This window comes from Oncorhynchus mykiss, chromosome 7 (genome assembly GCF_057628025.1).
Source record: "Oncorhynchus mykiss isolate SJ-2025 chromosome 7, ASM5762802v1, whole genome shotgun sequence".
In the NCBI taxonomy this organism is placed as follows: Eukaryota; Metazoa; Chordata; class Actinopteri; order Salmoniformes; family Salmonidae; genus Oncorhynchus; species Oncorhynchus mykiss.
The window spans coordinates 42,037,685-42,059,881 of NC_143028.1; the positions used below are offsets into that span (position 1 = coordinate 42,037,685).

General features: G+C 42.5%; 1 protein-coding gene across 1 annotated transcript; it reads right to left on the bottom strand.

Moving 5' to 3' along the window:
- Window positions 1–8: 8 nt before the first annotated feature.
- On the bottom strand, window positions 9–20,852 carry LOC110527908 (DNA topoisomerase I, mitochondrial). Its single transcript, XM_021609512.3, has 21 exons — window positions 20,544–20,852; window positions 20,064–20,088; window positions 15,681–15,768; window positions 15,267–15,375; window positions 15,057–15,094; window positions 14,887–14,970; window positions 14,542–14,620; window positions 14,364–14,458; window positions 14,061–14,176; window positions 13,821–13,942; window positions 13,579–13,701; window positions 13,233–13,420; window positions 12,920–13,064; window positions 3,247–3,390; window positions 2,972–3,157; window positions 2,751–2,819; window positions 2,440–2,554; window positions 2,085–2,212; window positions 1,756–1,850; window positions 1,515–1,664; window positions 9–1,313 (listed from the first exon to the last, which is right to left on the bottom strand). The coding sequence occupies exons 1-21, from the start codon at window positions 20,574–20,576 to the stop codon at window positions 1,211–1,213; spliced, it is 2,235 nt and encodes a 744-aa protein (XP_021465187.2). The 5' UTR covers window positions 20,577–20,852; the 3' UTR covers window positions 9–1,210.
- Between the last annotated feature and the right edge of the window lie 1,345 nt (window positions 20,853–22,197).

Below are 22,197 nucleotides of genomic sequence, written 5' to 3' on the forward strand. Positions count from 1 at the left end.
AGACCCAGTGTGTAGAGCTGAGTTTTATTTTCAATATACAATGAGCATAAAACATGATTGGAGGCTATGACAGAAAAGGAAGTTACCTGCTACAAACACAAACTTTCCTCTGAGACATGAGTGGAATAAAATGAATGGATAATTCACATTGAAACTCCTGTTAACTTTCTTTGTTCTCAGTCTTTAAACAAAACAAAAATGACTGCCTAAAATTGTAACAACATTTTTGGCAAAGTTGATATCCCTCACACCCTTTAACAAAATAAAAAACATTTTCCATTAACTTAAAATACATTAAAATATTATTTTTTTCAAGTAACAGATAAGGGAGTTTTGTTCCCCCTCTCGGAAACAATCAGAAATGATTAAATTAAAACCAGAGCGAGACAGGGCTATGCAGAAAGATTCAGAGAATGCTGGCAACGCAAGGGGAGAAAAATAAAAATCGGTTCACATTGAAAATAAGTCCCTGATAGACACTGTAAAACAAATGATTCACATTCAGCTTGCTTAGGTAAATATTGACATGGTTTAGCATTTCCCCCCTTGCTTGTCAAAGCATTCTCATTCATGGTACAATCGACATAGTCCAGTTTAAAACATCACACTCACCCAAACACTTTCATGGTCCCCCCCCCCCCCACACAACTCTCATACCTAGAGCTCACATTTCATTTTCTCAAAAGGCGCATGTACATAAGGAATTCATTTCATGATTTTACTTTCCTCTTCTATTAAAATATAGAATCCATTAATATGGGAGGGCTAAAAATACAGACCAAATGAAAAATAAAAAAATGGAATACACGAAGCAGTCGTTGTTTTGTTGAATACAGTAGATATAGGACCCCAGAGTTCAAAGTTCAGACATCTTCAGGTCGTGCATGTGGCTGAAGACGAAGAGAACCAAAAAGGCAAAAAAGCTCATCTACTGGTTCTCATCCAATCATTGGGATTACCGTTTCACCTTTGGGTGTGGGTATAGTTCAGCCATCGACTCGGACCTCAGACTTTCAAAGACAATCCCACCTCGTCCTCCCATCTGTAATGGCCTATACATCCTGACCCCTGCTCTGTCCTTCCTCACCATGCTTGTTGAGTGCACACCCTTTCCTTTGTCAGGCTGGCCATCGGGTGTAATCAGTTAAGATAAAAACAAGTATCCAATAAAATAAAATAAAAATCGCATAATTAAAACCGCAAACAGGATTTAAAATTCATAGTCATCCTCCGCCATGTCGATAGCCCAGGCAAACTTCTCACGCTGAGTTTTGTTGTAGATCTTCTCGATAGGGATACCCCACTTCTTACACCTAGGAAGGAGATGGCAGAAGGATATTAGAGCGAACACTGCAGGAGTTCACTCCCTCAACTCACTACTTTGAACTAATCTAAAGACACAGCCACATGCGTCAACATTTACTCGCAGAACAGTGGGTGCGGATCAAGGGGCAAGCAACGGCGGGTGTAAGACGTTGTGCATGTTTGTCAACAAGGTTGCGGTCGTGTCTCACCAGGCCACAGAGATGCGCGGGTCCAAGTAGTTGAGTTTGGAGGTGCCTAGAGCGATCTGCTTGTTCTCCTCGCGGTCCGTCGCCTGCACCTCTAACTTCATCAGCTGCTCCTCTAGCCTCTCCACAGCCTTCTTCTTGGTCTCCACGGCTCTGGGGGAGCAAGGGAGGAAACCGGCTACATCTCCATTCCAGCACAAAGGTACCCGTGGGTGCTTGAGGCCAATCATATCTTCATACTTACTTTTTGAACTTCTCATCTCGCCGTACTTTGAGGTCAGCCTTGGCGCTCTTCACGTCCCTCTTTGCGTCCGAGAGCTGGTCCTTCTTTGCATCAATCTGATAGAATTGTTATCAACGTTAATAATCTTGAAGTAAACGCCATGTACAGCTGGATTATTATTATGTGCCTATAAAAGACTGATATTCCAGAGACAAGTACTCCCAAAATAACCAAGGGAAGAGTATGCATCCAGCTGACAAACACCTAAAAACAAATCAAACATCCTAAACAAAAGCCAGTCTTTGGCAAAGCGCCATTAGAATAGCCGTGTGCCCCCCCCAGTGCCTCACTTTAGTCTGGAGGTTCTGCATAGACTTCTCAAAGGTCTTGGGTTGGGCCCTCTGATGGTTACACAGAATGGCCACGGCTCTGTTGGCCCGGTTGTACGATAGGATCTTGGCTGGAAGGTTCTCATCAGCTACAAGTAGAGGAGAAAATTGACATTGTTACAACAGTTGATATAAACTTTACACCGTATTACAAGTGACCAGCTGCACACATATCTACAACATTCCGGAGCTCTCATGTCTTCCATGAAGCTCGCAGGTCCCACCTCGGGTCATACCAATTCAAAAGTGTGTTTTGGGCAGGTTGTGCATTCTCAGACCCTCTGCCACGGGTATGCTCACGGCCTTGATGACTTACGGCTGGTGAGCTCCTTCAGCTGCTGCTGAAGGGTGATGGAGGCGTTGTAGGTACGGAACACTTTAGCCGTCAGGTCATCCATCAGCTCCTGGAGGTGCTTGTTCAGAATGGAGGTCTGGAGAGATGAAGAGAACGCCACCATGAGAAAATATGACAGATTACAAGAGGGGCAGAATTACGAGACAACAGCCGATTCCCACACGCGTCTTAGTGCAGTCACACTCCAGCAACGTCACAAATAAAATATACTGCAATTCACAAATAATGTGTATTAAAAGCCCTTCCTCACGAAATTCTTGTTTCGTTCTTACATTGAGCCGGTCAAAGAGGTCGTCCTCTGGCTGCTTGTTCTCCATGAACAGCTGCAGGTTCTTGAAAACCTAACAAAAAAGGACAGAATATTTACAACTCGTAACAATAACAGGGAGCAAGCATTCTCTGGACAGGAATCTGGAAACCATTGTAGTTCAACTACAGGGAAAAAAAAGACAGAAAATGTTCTGAACCAAAAGCAAATTCTTGAAGTCCTTACCCGCTTCTCCACTGGGACTTTGTTGTAGTAGCGGATGGAGTCTTTACCCAGGAAGTCAAACTCTACCACAAAATCCTGGCCATCCTTCTCGGGGTACAGGTTGATGTGTTCCACCCTGAGGGAGCAGCAGCCCACTGTGTCCGCCGACTCCCCTTCCTCCTTCTCGTTACCTGCTCTCAGAGCCAACTGGGGCACAGCACCACAGGGAACATGTTACAACCAAACTTAGAACTCTCTCTCTCTGTGTGAGTGAGTGAGTAGAGCAGCAGTCTAACCTTGTCGATGAAATAGAGTGCCACGGCTCTCTGTCGGATTCTCATCTCCTTGGACTTCCAGTCCTCACGGTACTGGTTCCTCAGCCGTTCCACACACTTCTTCAGATTTCGGGCCGTCTCATACTTCTGCCAGTCCTTTTCTCCCTGCGAACCAACAAACCACCATTAATTGTTGCTAGATTGATTAATCAAATTGGCCTACATGGCCATCAGTAAATGCAATGTCCTACAAAAAAAAAAAAAAAAAAAAAAAAAAAAAAAAAAAAAAACATTCCAGCGCTAGGCCTATACAGGCTACTTGTTGTAGATCTATTCACCGCAAATGGCAGACTCCACGGGCGCACCAGAACTATATATTAAACTCACATCCTCACTGTCAACTGACTTTATTTTCAGCAAATGTGTAAATATTTGTATGAACATAAGATCAACATCAAAAGTCAGTCAGTATCTGCTGTGGCCACCAGCTGCATTAAGTACTGCAGTGCATCTCCTCATTGACTGCACCAGATTTTCCAGTTCTTGCTGTGAAATGTTACCCCACTCTTCCACAAAGGCATCTGCAAGTTCCCGGACATTTCTTGGGGAGGGGGGCTAGCCATCACCTGCCGATCCAACAGGTCCCAGACGTGCTCAATGGGATTGAGATCTGGGCTCGTCGCTGGCCATGGCAGAACACTGATATTTCGGTCTTGCAAGAAATCAGCCATACTGCTCGTTCTGTGTGTGGTGGCATTGTCATGCTGGAGGGTCATGTCAAGATGAGCCTGCAGGAAGGGTACCACATGAGGGAGGAGGATGTCTTCCCTGTAACACACAGCGTTGAGATGGACTGAGCTTGATGTCATTGCAGGCAGATGCGACACACTACCCCAGACCATGACGGACCCTCCACCTCCATCCCGCTCCAAAGTACAGGCCTCGGTGTAAAGCTCATTCCTTCGACAATAAACACGAATCCGACCTTCACCCCGGTGAGACAAAACCGCGACTCGACAGTGAAGATAACTTTGCCAGTCCTGTCTGGTCCAGCAAGGGTGGGTGGGTGTGTGCCGATATCGGCAACGTTGTTGCCGGTGACGTCTGGTGAGGACCTTACAACAGGCCTACAAGCCCCCAGTGTAGCCTCTCTCAGCCTATTGGGGACATTCTGAACACTGGAGGGATTGTGCATTCCTGGTGTAACTCTGGCAATTGTTCCCATCCCGTACCTGTCCCGCAGGTGTGACGTTCGGATGTACCGATCCTGTGCAGTTGTTACACGTGGTCTGCCACCGAGGATGATCAGCTATCCGTCCGGTCTCCCTGTAGCGCTGGCTTAGGCGTTTCACAGTACGGACATTGCAATTTATTGCCCTGGCCACATCTGCAGTCCTCATGCCTCCTTGCAGCATTCCTAAGGCACTTTCACACAGATGAGCAGGGACCCTGGGCATCTTTCTTTTGGTGTTTTTCAGAGGCAGTAGAATGGCCTCTTTAGTGTCCTAAGTTTTCATAACTGTGACCTTAATTGCCTACTGTCTGTAAGCTGTTAGTGTCTTAATGAACATGCACCTGTGGAAAGGTTATGGTTCATTGAACCCTTTACAATGAAGATCTGGGAAGTTATTTTGATTTTTACAAATGATCTTTGAAAGACGGGGTCCTGAAAAAGGGGCGTTTCTTTTTTTGCTGAGTTTACACGCGCACACTCTTGACACTCAGGAAAGGGAGTCGACTTGCAAGGAGACGAGGAATCAATTATTTTGGAGTAGACCAATTACGTCATCGTCTTTAACTTCGGAAAAGTGGCAGAGAAAGGTAAGCGATAGCAGTAAAGTCCTGTATGGCAATACTTGTAGAAAGTTGAGAAGGAAATTAAAACTTTGGAATTGAGGTACAGTAATGGTGGTAGAGATGCTTAACCATCTGGTTAGGGACACCGTGAAACCCAAAACCATGGAATTGTTTTAAAGTCCTACCAAGGACAATTTGGCTATTTGATTTGGAATTAAGGCACCTAGAAGAATAAAATATATAAAAACATGATTTGATGAAGATGTGTTTGGCCTTACAACTATTAGCCCATAAACACATTGAATAACATTTGTCCTACATTTATTTTGCAGCGCACGAGACGTGAGCGGTGTGGTCAGCCTATTAGACTACCATTTTGTTTATCGGTTTTCATTAACTCCCTAACATGCTCCCGCAACGTGTCCAGTCTGGTCAGCGAGCATCACAAAATACACTTTGAAATCCATGTTATTCAATTATTGCACCCAACGAGCGTCTGCGATGCCAAAGGCGAAGATAGAACTCCTTTCCATTTCTGACCCAGATTGCGCTGCAAGTCCTGCCTCTCCTCATTGGTTTATAGAAGCAGGTACCCACATGGGTGTTTGAAAGACAAACTGTTTTGCCGGTTGTCGTGGTAATACTATGAAAGTGTAGATGGATCACCATATAAGTTCAAAGATAAATGCCTGGAAGGAGGAGAGATGACTAGAAATGATTCGGTTGGCCGTTTGTGTGGATTAATTGTCGGAGTAGAGGGCATTGCAGGTAAAATAACAACTCTGTTTATATCCCAGGACAAATTAGCTAGCAACAGAAATCTAGCTAAATAGGACAAATTAGCTAGCAAGTGCAAGCTAAAACTAGCTAAATTGCCAAAAATGTTTAATGCTTTTTGACCTGTCCCCAAATTAATATAATTGGTTCAGTTTGTTTTGATATTTTAACCTACGTGTCGTGGGGCAAAAAAGTATAGTCAGCCACCAATTGTGCAAGTTCTCCCACTTAAAAAGATGAGGCCTGTAATTATCATAGGTACACTTCAACTATGACAGACAAAATGAGAAACAAAAATCCAGAAAATCACATTGTAGGATTTAATGAATTTATTTGCAAATTATGGTGGAAAATAAGTTTTTGGTCAATAACTAAAGTTTCTCAATACTTTGTTATATACCCTTTGTTGGCAATGACAGAGGTCAAACGTTTTCTTTAAGTCTTCACAAGGTTCACACACACTGTTGCTGGTATTTTGGCCCATTCCTCCATGCAGATCTCCTCTAGAGCAGTGATGTTTTGGGGCTGTTGCTGGGCAACAGACTTTCAACTCCCTCCAAAGATTTCCTATGGGGTTGAGATCTGGAGACTGGCTAGGCCACTCCAGGACCTTGAAATGCTTCTTACGAAGCCACTCCTTCGTTGCCCGGGCGGTGTGTTTGGGATCATTGTCATGCTGAAAGACCCAGCCACATTTCATCTTCAATGCCCTTGCTGATGGAAGGAGGTTTTCACTCAATCTCACGATACATGGCCCCATTCATTCTTTCCTTTACACAGATCAGTCGTCCTGGTCCCTTTGCAGAAAAACAGCCCCAAAGCATGATGTTTCCACCCCCATGCTTCACAGTAGGCATGGTGTTCTTTGGATGCAACTCAGCATTCTTTGTCCTCCAAACACGAAGAGTTGAGTTACCAAAAACATATATTTTGGTTTCATCTGTCCATTTGACATTCTCCCAATCTTCTTCTGGATCATCCAAATGCTCTCTAGCAAACTTCAGATGGGCCTGGACATGTACTGGCTTAAGCAGGGGGACACGTCTGGCACTGCAGGATTTGAGTCCCTGGCGGCGTAGTGTGCTACTGATGGTAGGCTTTGTTACTTTGGTCCCAGCTCTCTGCAGGTCATTCACTAGGTCCCCCCATGTGGTTCTGGGATTTTTGCTCACTGTTCTTGTGATCATTTTGACCCCACGGGGTGAGATCTTGCGTGGAGCCCCAGATCGAGAGAAATTATCAGTGGTCTTGTATGTCTTCCATTTCCTAATAATTGCTCCCACAGTTGATTTCTTCAAACCAAGCTGCTTACCTATTGCAGATTCAGGCTTCCCAGCCTGGTGCATGTCTACAATTTTGTTTCTGGTGTCCTTTGACAGCTCTTTGGTCTTGGCCATAGTGGAGTTTGGAGTGTGACTGTTTGAGGTTGTGGACAGGTGTCTTGTATACTGATAACAAGTTCAAACAGGTGCCATTAATACAGGTAATGAGTGGAGGGCAGAGGATCCTCTTAAAGAAGAAGTTACAGGTCTGTGAGAGCCAGAAATCTTGCTTGTTTGTAGGTGACCAAATACTTATTTTCCACCATAATTTGCAAATAAATTCATTTAAAAAAAATCCTACAATGTGGTTCTGGATTTCTCATTTTGTCTGTCATAGTTGAATTGTACCTACGATGAAAATTACAGGCCTCTCATCTTTTTAAGTGGGAAAACTTGCACAATTGATGGCTGACAAAATACTTTTTTGCCCCACTGTATGCACGCTGACGCAAGCGCGCAGCCGGTTTGGGTTCCGTGTAATAATTAGAAACCAGAGAGGCAGTCGACCTTTAAAATTACTATATAGCGTCCACGAACATCCTTGTTTGTAGGAATCTGTCTATCGCACAATGAAATTGCTAACAACCTGCTGTCGTATTCACGTTGTTGTCAACCAGAAACAGGTACTGTCATTTGACTAACATTCTTTTAATTGATTAAGCAAAAATGACGGCGCTGAAAATGGACACTACTTTTTCACTGTGAAAGAGGCTGTGTATGTTGGTTGGTGATACGGATTCGACTCGTCCTTGCACTTTGAAAAGCGTTGTCGAGGTGAGTGAAATATTTAAAAACAGCAGATGTGTTGTCGATGTTTGATGCTGTGAAACTTGTAATTAGCTCTCATATTAGCAAATCATGTCATGATAATTTGGTTGATACAGGCGAGCACATCAGCCCTTGAGCTCAAATGATTGCGCTCGGTCTCGTGGAAATAGCTGACTATATACACAGCTAAACACTGCAACTAACTAGTTGGTTGTTTGACTAGCTAATCTATCAGGCAAGAAATTGAGTAGCAGTAAATTAGGGCTGCACTCAAAGCATCAAGCTCAGCTGTCACTTTCGAGCTAGCCATACAGACAACCAGCTAACTAGCCACCGAAATGAAGGCTAGAGTCAGTTATCAGTTGGGTTTAGGTTATGATTTGTCATGTTTGCTTGGTGCAGATATTCATAGGCTGTACTTTGCCTCGTTTTCCTATTATTTGACAGTTTAGCTGTCATGTTAGGGTAATAGATGTCAGCACAGTGAAGCTCATGAGTTGGTTTTGTTTACATTAGCCAGCTAACAAGTTGCTTGTTTGGTCTTTTTTTTTTTTTTAACTAGGCAAGTCAGTTAAGAACAAATACTTATTTACAACGACGGCCTACCAAAAGACCTCCTGCGGGGACGGGGCTGTGATTAAAAAAATAAAATATAGGACACATTACGAGACAACACTACATAGAGACCTAAGACAACCTAGCAAGGCAGCAACACAACATGGTAGCAGCCCAAAACATGGTACAAACATTGGGCAAAGACAACAGCACAAAGGGCAAGAAGGTAACGACAATCACGCAAAGCAGCCACAACTGTGTACATGATTGGGTCTTTGAAGAGATTGAGAATTGTCCAGTTTGAGTGTGTTGTTTCTACTGATGCAAGTCATTAGGAAACGGTCCCAGTTTCATAACTAATCAGCTAACATTGGTCAACTCTGTAGTTAGTCTGTCAGGCAAGAGTTGATGTGTGCGAGAGAGGAGAATGGGAGGAGTGTCACTATCACAATTTATTATGGAAACCCCTTATTAGGAAGGACAGTATGGTTGAGAAAAAGGAAGGAAGAAAGAGCGAGTGTGACAAGAGATTACCTTCCTGACCACAATTGTATCCTATTTGTTGCTCCTCAAGTTAAGTGAAAGTGAGGGAAGTGATGTGGAGAGTCAGGGCTCAACAGCAAAAGGCAGGGAGGAAGAGTTAGAGATGATTGGAGGGAGGGATAGAGATGTGGCGCAAGGAGGGAGAAGTGAAGCAAGGAAGAGGGAGTGAGGAACAAGAGGATGAAGCAGAGGGACTGCACACACTTGCACCTGCCCTAAGTCTCCCCATTCACCCACTTACTATACAGCATGGACCTAAAGTGACAGTGGCTTTGGAGTTTTAAAAAAGTGGTAAGAACCAGTTCGAGCTTGTAAATGATTACAACAAGAAATGGTTGACCATATTTTACCCCCTTTTTCGTAGTATCCAATTATTAGTAGTTACTATCTTGTCCCATCGCTGCAACTCCCGTTCGGGCTCGGGAGAGACGAAGGTCGAAAGTCACGTGTCCTCCGAAACAACCCAACCGCACTGCTTCTTAACACAGCGGGCATCCAACCCGGAAGCCAGCCGCACCAATGTGTAGGAGGAAACACCGTCCACCTGGCGACCTTGGCTAGCGCACACTGAGCCCGGCCCGCCACAGGAGTCGCTGGTGCGGGATGAGACAAGGATATCCCTACCGGCCAAACCCTCCCTAACCTGGACAAAGCTAGGCCAATTGTGCGTCGCCCCCACAGACCTCCCAGTCACGGCCGGGTGCGAACCCAGAGTCTAGCGCTGCGATGCCCTAGACCACTCTGCCACCTGGGAGGCTCCAGGGTTGACCATCTTGACCAAACGATGTTTGAAGCAAAGGCAGAAAATTGTGGAATTATGCGTTTTTGGGGATGCTCAACAATGCATACATTGTGGGGGACCCTAAAAAGGCCCCTTCCCAGAAACCGAAGGTGCTGGTCCTTGAAGGCCTTCAAAATGCAGCTTGTGCATTCAGTTTGATATGGCTACAGTGGCAGGAAAAGGAGAGCCAAGAGTGGCACCAGGGTGTGTACCGAGTTGTAACTCAATTTAAAAGCAGATGAAATTTGAAGGGCGCAAGAAAGGGTGTTTGGGGTGTGTATCCAGAGTAGAGGTCGACCGATTAATTAGGGCCGATATCAAGTTTTCATAACAAATAAAACCAGCATTTTTAGACACCAATTATTTTTTATTTTTTTTTACATCTTTATTTAACTAGGCAAGTCAGTTAAGAACACATTCTTATTTTCAATGACGGCCTAGGAACGGTGGGTTAACTGCCTCATTCAGGGGCAGAACAGATTTTCACCTTGTCAGCTCGGGGATCCAATCTTGCAACCTTACAGTTAAATAGTCCAACGCAATAACGACCTGCCTCTCTCTCGTTGCACTCCACAAGGAGACTGCTTACTGCATTCACGTAACAGACAAAGGTAAGTTGCTAGCTAGTTAAACTTATAAAAAAATCAATCATAATCACTAGTTATCTACACATGGTTGATGATATTACTAGATATTATCTAGCATGTCCTGCGTTGCATATAATCTGACTGAGCATACAAGTATCTAAGTATCTGACTGAGCGGTGGTAGGCAGAAGCAGGCGCATAAACATTCATTCAAACAGCACTTGTGTGCGCTTTGCCAGCAGCTCTTCATTGTGCGCCAAGCATTGCGCTGTTTATGACTTCAAGCCTATCAACTCCCGAGATGAGGCTGGTGTAACCGATGTGAAATGGCTAGCTAGTTAGCGCGCGCTAATAGCGCTTCAAACATCACTCGCTCTGAGCCTTGGTGTGGTTGTTCCCCTTGCTTTGCATGGGTAACGCTGCTTCGAGGGTGGCTGTTGTCGTTGTGTTCCTGGTTCGAGCCCAGGGAGGAGCGGAAGCTATACTGTTACACTGGCAATACTAAAGTGCCTATAAGAACATCCAATAGTCAAAGTTTAATGAAATACAAGCGGTAGAGAGAGAAATAGTCCTATAATAACTACAACCTAAAACTTCTTACCTGGGAATATTGAAGACTCATGAAAGCTGGTGGTTCCTTTTAACATTTCTCATGTTCTGATCAAGGAACTAAAACGTTAGCTTTCTTACATAGCACATACTGCACTTTTACTTTCTTCTCCACTGTTTTTGCATTATTTAAACCAAATTGAACAGGTTTAATTATTTATGAGGCTACATTTATTTTATTGATGTATTATATTAAGTTAGTGTTCATTCAGTATTGTTGTAATTGTCATTATTACAAATAAAATGTAAAAAAAAAAAGTACAAAAATTGTCCGATTAATCGGTATCGGCTTTTTGGGTCCTCCAATAATCGGTATCGGCGTTGAAAAATCATACTCGGTCGACCTCTAATCCAGAGTGAACACAGGGCAAAGAGTGAGATGTGTAGAAACCTCCTTTGGGTGCTCTAGGTGTTCTGTGCCACGTTGCAGGATGGGGGCGTGCTTCCAGAAGTTCCATGACATGTAGGCTAAATGCAAACACTAAAAGTGACTGAAATATGAAATTGGGACTGCAAAATCTTGTGTCTCTGAACAGTTGTTTTGTATCGTCATCTGCCTCCATCTAATACTTGTTACATTTCACTGAATTGTTAAGTAGGCCACTATTTCAGCATCGTCAGGCCTGGTCTGTACTAAATCTGGAAAAGGTTATCTACATTGAAGTAGTTTGACAACGATTCTTACTTCTGTAACAATGCAATCAGCCTACTTTGTGTGGGTTTTGAAATACTTTGAATATTGTTCTTTGGTCACATTGGATAATTGTATTTTATGTAAATAATATTTAAGTATAATATTATACTTGGTACATTGAGTGAGTCATTTAGTCAAATTTACAATTTAAATACTCAGTGGTTTTGCGAGTGTCTATACAATGGATGACAGTGTTATTCGTACTGACATGTGGCGTCATTAAAGATGTACTCTTTAAAAGTTAGCTAAAAAAAACATGACTTTACAATTATCATTTTAACACCGATACCGATTGGAGGACCAAAAAAAGCCCATATCAATTAAGTGGCCGATTTATATATTTGCAATAATGACAAAACGTTTATTCTTTCAGTGAAATACAGAACCGTTACATATTTTATTGAATGGGTGGCAACCCCAAGTCTAAATATTACTGTTACATTGCACAACCTCCAATGTCATAATTATGTACAATTCTGGCAAATTAATTACTGTTTTTGTTAGGAAGAAATGGTCGTCACAGTTCACAACGAGCCAGGCTGGCCAAACTGCTGCATATACCCTGACTCGGCTTACACTGAACGCAAGAGAAGTGACACAATTTCCCTAGTTAATATTGCCCGCTAACATGAATTTCTTTTAACTAAATATGCAGGTTAATATATACTTGTGTATTGATTTTAAGAAAGGCATTGATGTTTAGGTACATTGGTGCTACGATTGCGCTTTTGTTAAATCGTCACCCGTTTGGCAAAGTAGGCTGTGATTCGACGATAAATTAACAGGCACCGCATTGATATGCACCGCAGGACAAGCTAGATAATCTAGTAATATCAACCATGTGTAGTTAACTAGTGACTATGTTAAGATTAGACTTATAAAAAAAACAATGCTAGCTAGCAACCTACTTTGGCTCCTTGCTGCACTCGCGTAACAGGTGGTCAGCCTGTTAAGTCTAATCAGCCTTGCCGATTAAATCGGTCGACCTCTAGTTTACAAGTTATGCCTGTTTGAAATGTGAGAAAATGTGTTCTTAAATTCTCAGTAATCTACAGCAGCATTCTAGAATTATTTGGTCTAAAGGGTTAAACGTTAAAATGTTTCCATTTGTCACATTCCTAGACGCAAATGCAAGTGTTTTGGTTGCAGTCAAGCCCTGGCCATTGGCATCTCAAGTGAGAGTATATTAAACGACTAAAGTACCCCGATATCTCTGCATCCACTATGAGCCATAATGAAGATGCCACTACTAGTCAACCTACCTTGATTCTGGAGCTGGGGTTCAGCATGATGTACTTTATAGCGCCTTGGATGTTCTCTGTCCACGACACCAGCCAGGTCACCTTGTTGTCATGACGCACCTCCTTCCATTTGGTGCCAGGGGGAGGCTTGGGGTGCTTGGAGCCCCTGTGGAAGAGACAGACAAAGTGGGTGAGTGAGAGCAAGTCTTCAGATGCACAAATCAGGTCCAAACAAGCAGTCCATGTGTCAAAGTAATCCAGAAAACGCTTGTAGAAAACAAAGCCTTGTTCATATGTTCATATTGCCACCTGCAACCAGGACCCTCTCACTCACTTGCTGCAGTTGATGATGATGTCCTCAGGGCGGATGCGGCGCTTCAGCATGCCCATCTTGGGGTGGTCTCCTCGGCCACGGAATAGACCCGGGGGCTCAATGCGAAAGTTAGCGATGCGCTCCTTGTGGTTATCCATGATGCAGAAGCCATACTCCTGGAGGAGGCGCTCGTTCTCCACTTTGATTTTCTACAATAAGCAGAGAACCAGAGTCAAACCAGTTAGATCTGGTACAGTCAGTAGCACCCAGGACCAGCCTGAAGATACTATGTATTACCATTCTCTGCCGCCTCGGGTAGAACTATTAGACAGTCGCGTTTAAAAAATAAAGTATGGTTCTAGCTCACCAGTTTATCATCTTTAGTCATGGCCTTTCTGGCCTCAGACTGAGCCTTGAAGTATTCCCCCATCTCATTGAAGTTACACTTCTTCAGGTCTGTAATCTTGGACTTCTCCTCAGAGGCCATTTCCTGTAGGAGAGGGGACGAAGTTAGACAAGTCATGAATTACTATACAATTAAAACCAATGAGATTTTTAATAAGCAGGTAATTTGCAAACCCAAAGTATACAGCCTTTAACATCCCCTACCTTTCTCCAATCTTTGAAGAAGTTTTTCTGGAAGGTGTCCTTGGTAGTGTATTCATGGTCCAGCATTTTGGCAAAGAAGGTGGCTACCTCCTCAGCTTCGGGGCTGAGCTTCATCTGCTTCCCTATATAGATTTCAACAGACTTGTTAAATCAGCCAATCCCACAATTTCCACTGAGCAACTTAACCACATAGATAGACCAAGTGTCATAAAATTAGCAGCACTTGAGTATTAATCTTACCATCATAGAAAAATCTGACGTTGCTGGGAAGAGGTTCATAAGGTGCAGCCATGACTGGGCCTTTATGTTCCAGAAAACTCCATTTGGAACCATCTGTTGCCCTCTCCTCTTCCCACCTGTAGTCCAACCAGGTACAATAATGTAGATTGGTGAGAAGGAAATGATTGATGCACAAATTACTTTGTCCAACAAAGATACACAGAACATCCATATTTGAGCATTCCATGACAAAGCACCACTCAGTCAGTGTGCCTTCCCAGCAAGTCTGTAGCAACACAGCTGGCGGGCAACTATGAAACTCACCACTTCCACTTCTCCTCAGGCTCCTTCTTTGCTTTCTTTTTCCCATCAGCAACTTCCCCTTTCTTGTTTTTCTGTGTCTTTTTGGGCTTGATGTCCTTTACAATAAACAGAAGAAACACTTGAGTCTTTCAAGGGATCATTGAAATAGAGCCAATATTAATCTGAAGATGTCCCATACCTCATCTTGTTTCCTCTTCTTTGCCTTCTTGTCCACTTTGTCATTTTCAAGTTTAATTTTTTTGGGTTTGAATTCAGTTCTGGAAAAAAAAAAAAAACCTGATGAGCCTGGAATGCAATGGTAGATTCAACAACGATCTTGGTCTTCTCTACACCAAAAGGAAGCTGGGGAGTTCTTGCAAAGCCAACAATGACCAAACATTAGATTTCCCAACACAATTAGGACAAACCAGATGTGGTTGGTCAAAACATGGCAACTAAAACTAAAAATCTTCATTGTACAAATACAACAGGGCCAAAGGAATAAAATGGGCCAGTTGACAGAAGTCAGTCCAGATCTACTTACTCATCATGGTCACGCTCTCTTTTCAGGGACTTGGGAGAGTGGTAGACGTCATCATTGTTCAGCTCAGACTTAATGCGAGGAGGGCTGGTGATAGAAATCAAACATTTAGTTTCATTGTGCATTTTGAAGTCAGATACAGCAGAAATGTACAATACAAACTAAAAACTTACCTGGAAAAGCCATTCTCTTTTTCCTTCTTCGGCTTGATCTGCAAGATGACAACGAAGAATTAAAACATGCATATTGTTAATCACTATAAATTACGGTTTGCACTGAAGGTGAGACGGGACAAAAAATAAATAAATGGACATACTGATTGGCACATCTAAACCAAAATGGTAGCAATGCAGCCATCTCTATGGGACAATTAGCACCCTCACCTCCTTCCGCTTGTCTTTTTCCCTATGTCTGTCTGTGCTGCCATCTTTGTGCTTAATTCTCTCCTTTTCCTTTTCCCCGTGCTTCTTTTCAGAGAATTCCTTATGGTCACTGGAATTTGACAGATTACAAAAACATTCCATCAGGATCAGTTACTAGACCTAAATACCAATAGGGAAATCGACTAACTAGAGAATGTTTAGGATTTACTAGACTAGAGCAACAAAGTGACTCTTGCCCTATGCTCATTCATGCACAACCTGCTTAGACACATGACCATACAAACACCAACGTTAAAGAGCTCGTCAAAGCAAATGTTTGGGTGTCAAATTACTGCCCCAGCACACTAGGTTTTCCCTTCCATTACTAGACACTCATTTACCTATGCAACCCTGCTTAAGAGTGGTGACTCATACCTGTTTCCATATTTTGAATTCTCACGCTCCTTATGGTCCTTGTGTTTGTGTTCTTTATCCTTGTACTTATCTTTATGCTTGTGAGAATCTGCAAAATATAAAATATAAACAAGAGAAAAATAGCTAAATAATGACCATAGAGAGCAATAGCAATAGTGCCTTTTTGTAGGCATCAACTCCACAATGGTTCATTACATAAAGCATATGGGGAAATAAATGGAGTTTTGGGATAAAATCCGCACAGGCTTAGGAGACCTTCGTTTTGTTTTACGAGAATCCCCAAATGTCACTGAATTTTGAAGCATTTGTATAATTAAAAAACAACAAAGGCTTCATAATTCATAAAGGTCTTTGACTAAGGTCTCTCTAGCCCATGTTAACCTCTGATCTTATTTCAGGGTTTATCACAAACCATATCCTTCCCCCATTAATATCCCCCAAAGGAATGGCTGAACAAACCAGAGGTAAGTAATTTCCGGGTTTTAGGACTACGAGCTGGTGATCTCTATTGCCAAAGGAAAATTACCCACCTTCTCCAACCCATCTCTAAACCCAGCAGGTGAAAACAGGCCAAAACTAAAGAACAAAAAGACATCACCGCACCAGGAACAACGGGTAAACAAGTTCAGACAAGATTTCCATGGTGAAAACTAAACAGGTAGTTCAAAATAAAGTCCCCAACAGGCAGAGTGAGAAAATAAATACACAAGTGCATAAAACGACATGGGAAGATACTAGTGTTGTAATGTCTGAATGCATGACTAGATAGGCACGATCCCACTCTAAGCTCAGAGCCCTCATCCACCACCTAGGTGGGAATCTGAATACTGCCTGTCAGATTGTGTGGGCATGTGTCAACCGGAATAAAATGACTGGTTTGTACTGGTAGCATTTGGATCAGGGCCATCTTATCCTGTTAACTTGAGGTATTATCCCATTAACTTGAGGTACATTTGCATTTTGGGGCCCTTGTTTATGACAGAACAAACACTATCAATAAAACACCCTTCACAAATAAAGTTCACAAATTCAGGTCAGACTGAGGATTGGGAGTACTGTGGGCAGAGGAAGTTATGAATTTGTGCTGTGGGAGAGGATATGCCTTACATGGTAAGACAGCTCCTCCTAGTGCGCAGTGACAGCTAAGGTACATTTTTACTGGGACACAGTATCAACATGGAAGAAAACGGGGAGCAAGACAAGTTAACAGGCCTCGTCTAGCTTCAATACTCATCTCATGTGTATACTGCACTCTATACTCTTCTACTGTATCTTAGTCTATGCCGCTCTGATATTGCTCGTCCATATTTTATTATCCTTAATTCCAATCTTCTCTAGTTGACAGACAGGCACTTGAGTCAAACGAGCTGACAGCCAAAGAAACTTAATACATTAAATTACTTTCATGTATTGCCATCAAGGCATGTTTTGAAAAGGTGTGAGGCTTAAAAATAAGTGACTCAGTAAAAAGGTTCTATACCCTACAGCAAGCTCATGGTTCAGACACCAATAAACGAAACATCTCTGATCGTCAGATCATGAGAACAATATTGTATTTACAACCAAATAGGATACAAAGTTACCCTAGAGGCAAAAATAGTTAGGGATTGCAGAATGAATGTAGGCTATAGTTCTTACAAGCTATAAAATGATCAAATTCGATCACAGTATTGGGGCAAGCACTTGCAGTGGCTTGCACTGTTTACAAATATCTAGTAATAGGATGAGGGTACATTACAGCTTTTCATGTAGATCTTAAATGCAAAACATCAGTGCAAATCAAGGAATGAATCCATCTTATACCGTGCATTTGGAAAGTATTTAGACCTGGACTTCCTCCACATTTTGTTACATTACAACCTTATTCTAAAACTGATTTAATGCCCCCCCCCCAAAAGAATCTACACACAATACCCCATAATAAACAAAGCAAAAACAGGTTTGTAAATGTATTAAAAAAATATCACATTTACGTAAGTAGTCAGACCTTTTACCCAGTACTTTGTTGAGGCACCTTTGGCAGCGATTATAGCCTCGAGTCTTGCTGGGTATGATGCCACAAGATTGGGAGAAACTCTCCAAATACAGGTCTGCCATTCTCTCAAGCTGTCACGTTGCTGCACAGCTAATTTTAGGGCTCTCCAGAGATATTTGATCGGGTTCAAGTCTGGACTCTGGCTGGGCCACCCAAGGACATTCAGAGACTTGTCCCGAAGCCACTCCTGTGTTGTCTTGGCTGTGTGCTTAGGGTGGTTGTCCTGTTGGAAGGTGAACCTTTGCCCAAGTCTGAGGTCTTGAGCAGGTATTCATCAAGGAGCTCTGTACTTTGTTCTGTTTGTCTTTGCCACGATCCTGACTAGTCTCCTAGTCCCTGCCACTAAAAAAATAAATAATACTCCCACGGCATGATGCTGCCACCACCATGCTTCACCGTAGGGATGGTGCCAGAGAATCTTGTCTCATGGTCTGAGTCTTTAGGTGCCTTTTGGCAAACTCAAAGCAGGTTGTCATGTGCCTTTTACTGAGGAGTGGCTTCCATTTGGCCACAAAGGCCATAAAGACCTGATTGGTGGGGTACTGCAGAGATGGGAGAACCTTCCAGAAGGACAACCATCTCCACAGAGGACCTCTTTCAGAGTGACCATCAGATTCTTGGTCACCTCCCTGACCAAGGCCTTTCTCCCCAATTGCTAAGTTTGGCCAGGTGGCAAGCTATAGGAAGAGTCTTGGTGGTTCCAAACTCCTTCCATTTAAGAATGGAGGCCATTGTGCTATTGGGGACCTTCAATACTGCCTACATGTTTTGGTAGCCTTTTCGAGATCTGTGACTCGACCTAATCCTGTCTCGGAGCTCTACATACAATTCCTTCGACCTCATGGCATGGTTTTTTGCTCTGACATGCACTGTCAACTCTGGGACCTTATCTAGACAGGCGTGCCTTTCCAAATCATGTCTATTTTTTTTATTTCTCGTCCCTAGAATTTCTAAAAAGCTGTTTTCGTTTTGTCATTATTGGGTAGTGTGTAGATTGAGAAACATTTTTTTTTTAAATCAAATTTAAAAAAAAAAAATATATATATATATGGCTGTAATGTAACAGGAAAGGCTGTTATGAGACATGCCACACTAGAAAGTGGGGTCAATGCACTGTTCTAACAACTTTACATCCGAATTGAGAGCAATGGCTTCTTTGCATGTCAAAACCCACCCTCTATCTGGACATAGAAGCTGACACTTAAGACTCCTTGGGAAAGATTATTGGTCGGTCAAAAGCTGTAGGATGTTGTGGCAGCCAACCATGATGTCCCAAGGCCTAGTAGTGGAACCATTGTTCATAGGAAATACATTATCCTATATTGACATGACTTGTTAGGCATTGTTCAGGTAGAGAACCTTTCAGAAAAGCAATTTTTACTTAGTGGCAAGGGGAAGTATGTAGCTTGTGAAACCCCCGAAAGGTCATTCACACTTGTTAAATACCACTGCTGGGTTTTTACTTGTCTTAGGTAGATCTCAGTAGCCATGTGGGTCAGGCCATGGCAACAAAGCTATCAATGAATTCAGCCCTAAAAAATATATATATAACAGACATATGGTAGTAACATATGTACTGCTATAATATGTTGTACAAGAAGTCTGGCAAGTGTGTTACTTAAATACTTCATAGGTTTACAACTAGCTAAAGTAAATATGCCTTTTTATGAAGAAACAGTAGTTATCCATAATAAATTCAGGTAAGACTGTACCAGAATGCTGTTTAAGCTAAATTGGGCTATCAGATGATTGTACTACTTTCAGCACTATGAATCATGTCTGATCCAAACGCTCCTGCGTGTTTCGCCTCCATATCACCGCCATCTGCACTTCAGCTATGTTTTCTAGTCAGAAAAAAAGAAAATGGCGCAGAGACTAAGTCCTCAACCCCCAAACACTTACTTTCAGACCCGGAATGTGGCATTTTACGAAGGCCAACAACAAAATCAAATTTGACATACCAATAAAACACATCCAGGTCTTTATGAATCTATGTTCAGATCGAGATTATAAAATGTCTAAAAACTATTAAAGAGCCACCCATTTGAACAATAGGCGCTTGTGAGTGAGGCAGAGGACTTAGTCTCTGGACGCCATTTCTGTCCTTTGCTAAACTATCTGTCTGGCTAGCGAACTAGCACATGCTAGCTAGCTAGTAAATAGATTCAGACAACTTTAAAAATGTCCTCAAGATGCCATTAAGTTAGCAATAGTCAAAGTACATACAGGCAAGATCACATATTAAAATGCAAAATGGATCGCTAGCTAACTGTGCGGAGTCTGCGGACAGGTCAGAATTCGAAGGAGAAAAATCATTGTGACATTTCAGTTTGACACATCACACTTACCATTGACCCGAGAGCCGGAGTCGATCTGCAAATTGTAAAACAAAGATTGATTAGGTATCTTAGTTGATGGCTTTCTAGCTAGATATTTAACTTTGAACTTTGTCGAACAGCTAGCTAGCCTAACGTCAGCTATCTAGCAACCCTGATGTGATGGCTGGCCAGTGACTGGTCTTATGGCTTTCAACAGCAATTAGCTGCCTTAGCTTAGTTAGCTAAAGTTAGTTTACAATTGTGTGGACATAACGTTAACGACATTGTGAAAATCACATAACAGGATTAAAAAGTACGACAACACGTAAATATTACTGTCACGTTTGTAGCAGCCAATTATATACAGTTCACAGCGATTAGCTAGCCTTGTTATCTAGCTAGGTCACTTGCTAACGTTAGCTAGCTAAGTTAGTGTAGCTGAGGCAAATAAAACAGCAAGCGGTTTTTATATCCTAGACAACTGACACTGCAAAATATTCCAAATGTTACCTGGCTATCGTTGTGAGAATGATCTCCACTCATTTCCAATTATTGATCTGTTAAAAACAATGTGTGAAACCTACAGGAAGAAAACGCCGGCGAATTGACACCGACAGAATGAAGAAAGGAACAGTTGTGCAAAAGATTTAAGTCCGAGTTCTATGAAAGTGCGCATGCTCATGTCTTTTAAATGGGCGGGGAAACGCGTTGGCCAATAGCCCCTCCCTCTAACAGTGTTCTTCGGTCCATGTCGTTTCCTCTGGTTTCCACAGAACATGCATACTACTGTAAACCAGCTAGAAGTAAGGTGCCACACAGCACACACCCAGTGGCGACCCGTCATTCAGGGAAGGTGTTTTGAACCTCACATTTTTAGGTAAATTAAAAAAGTAATAATTATATTTTTGGGGGGCTTGCCTGTTTTGCTTGTTATTTTGGCATTAATACGTGTCACATATCAGTTTGCAAACAATATAACAAGAAAAAATGGATTGATTTAATAAAACATGGTCTCTGTTTTGCTTTCTTGAGTAAAGCAGCTCCAAAATGCAGGTGTTTCAGCCTAGCTCAGTGCTTTCTGTGGTGGTGGGGCAAGCCAGCAGAAAATACAGAGCGTTGCACATGATTGGCTCAGTTTTGTGTAATGATTGGCTCAGTTTTCTGTCATTCATGGGACAGTATGTCACCCCCAAGTCTAAGGTTAGAACTCAAACATTTTAGCCCCTTGTTTTCTGCCATAGAGTTATATTAGAAGTGCCCATCCAAGAAGGCTCAATGTCATTGGCCACAGATAGAATGACATCAAATCATGTTATATCTACAGTAGCTTTGATTGGACTGATCATGTCAACATCTTACTTTCAAAGTCTTAGCTAGCAGTCATCATCATAAATCAAGTCGACAATCTACTGTCAAATCCTTTTTAATCCTTGTCATTTGAAGAGAAATAATGAAGAAAATGTATAGATGAAACGTATCGGTGCTCATCGGCCATTGGACATAAAGATTACACAACAACTTGGAAATGGCAGATTCAACAATGAGTCATTTGGAAGGAATCAGTGGCTAACTGCAAGCAGTGCAAAGCAATCAGTATCAGTAGACTGCTATTCAATGGAGTGGCTGTGTGTTTCTTTTCCGAGTTCCCACCATAAATCCAGAGAATGCCAGACTTCGATGACAAAACCGCCACGCCACCTTCATGTTTAAGTGAGCACATTACAATGTTGGCTTACCCCGGCCAAACTCTAACCCAGATTATGCTGGGCCAATTGTACGCCGCTCTATGGGACTCCCAATCACAGCCAGTTGTGATACAGCCTGGAATTGAACCAGGGTCTGTAATGATGCCCCTAGCACTGAGATGCAGTGCCTTAGACAGCTGCGCCACTCGGGAGCCCAGTCTTTAATGGAATGCATCTACATTTTTGTTGTTGTTGAGTTTGCCTCATCAAGATTTACATGCTAAAATTGCCACTGCACACACCAAAGGGCCATGTTATCAGATACAGGTTCCTTTGTGCATTACAGTGCATTACAGCATTACAGTTCTAAAGAAAGTATGTACTTTTTACTCCCATACATTTTCCCTGACACCAAAAAGTACGTTACATTTTGAAAGCTCTGGCCTTTTAGCCACTAGAGGCCACTATCATTAGGTCAT

Excerpts from the sequence above, each read along its gene's own strand:
- LOC110527908 (XM_021609512.3), bottom strand. The coding sequence starts at position 20,576 with ATGAGTGGAGATCATTCTCACAACGATAGCCAG. Across the intron at positions 14,621-14,886 it reads AGAGAGCGTGACCATGATGA|AACTGAATTCAAACCCAAAA; the intron begins GTAAGTAGATCT and ends TTTTTTTTCCAG. Across the intron at positions 13,065-13,232 it reads ATCATCATCAACTGCAGCAA|GGGCTCCAAGCACCCCAAGC; the intron begins GTGAGTGAGAGG and ends TCTCTTCCACAG.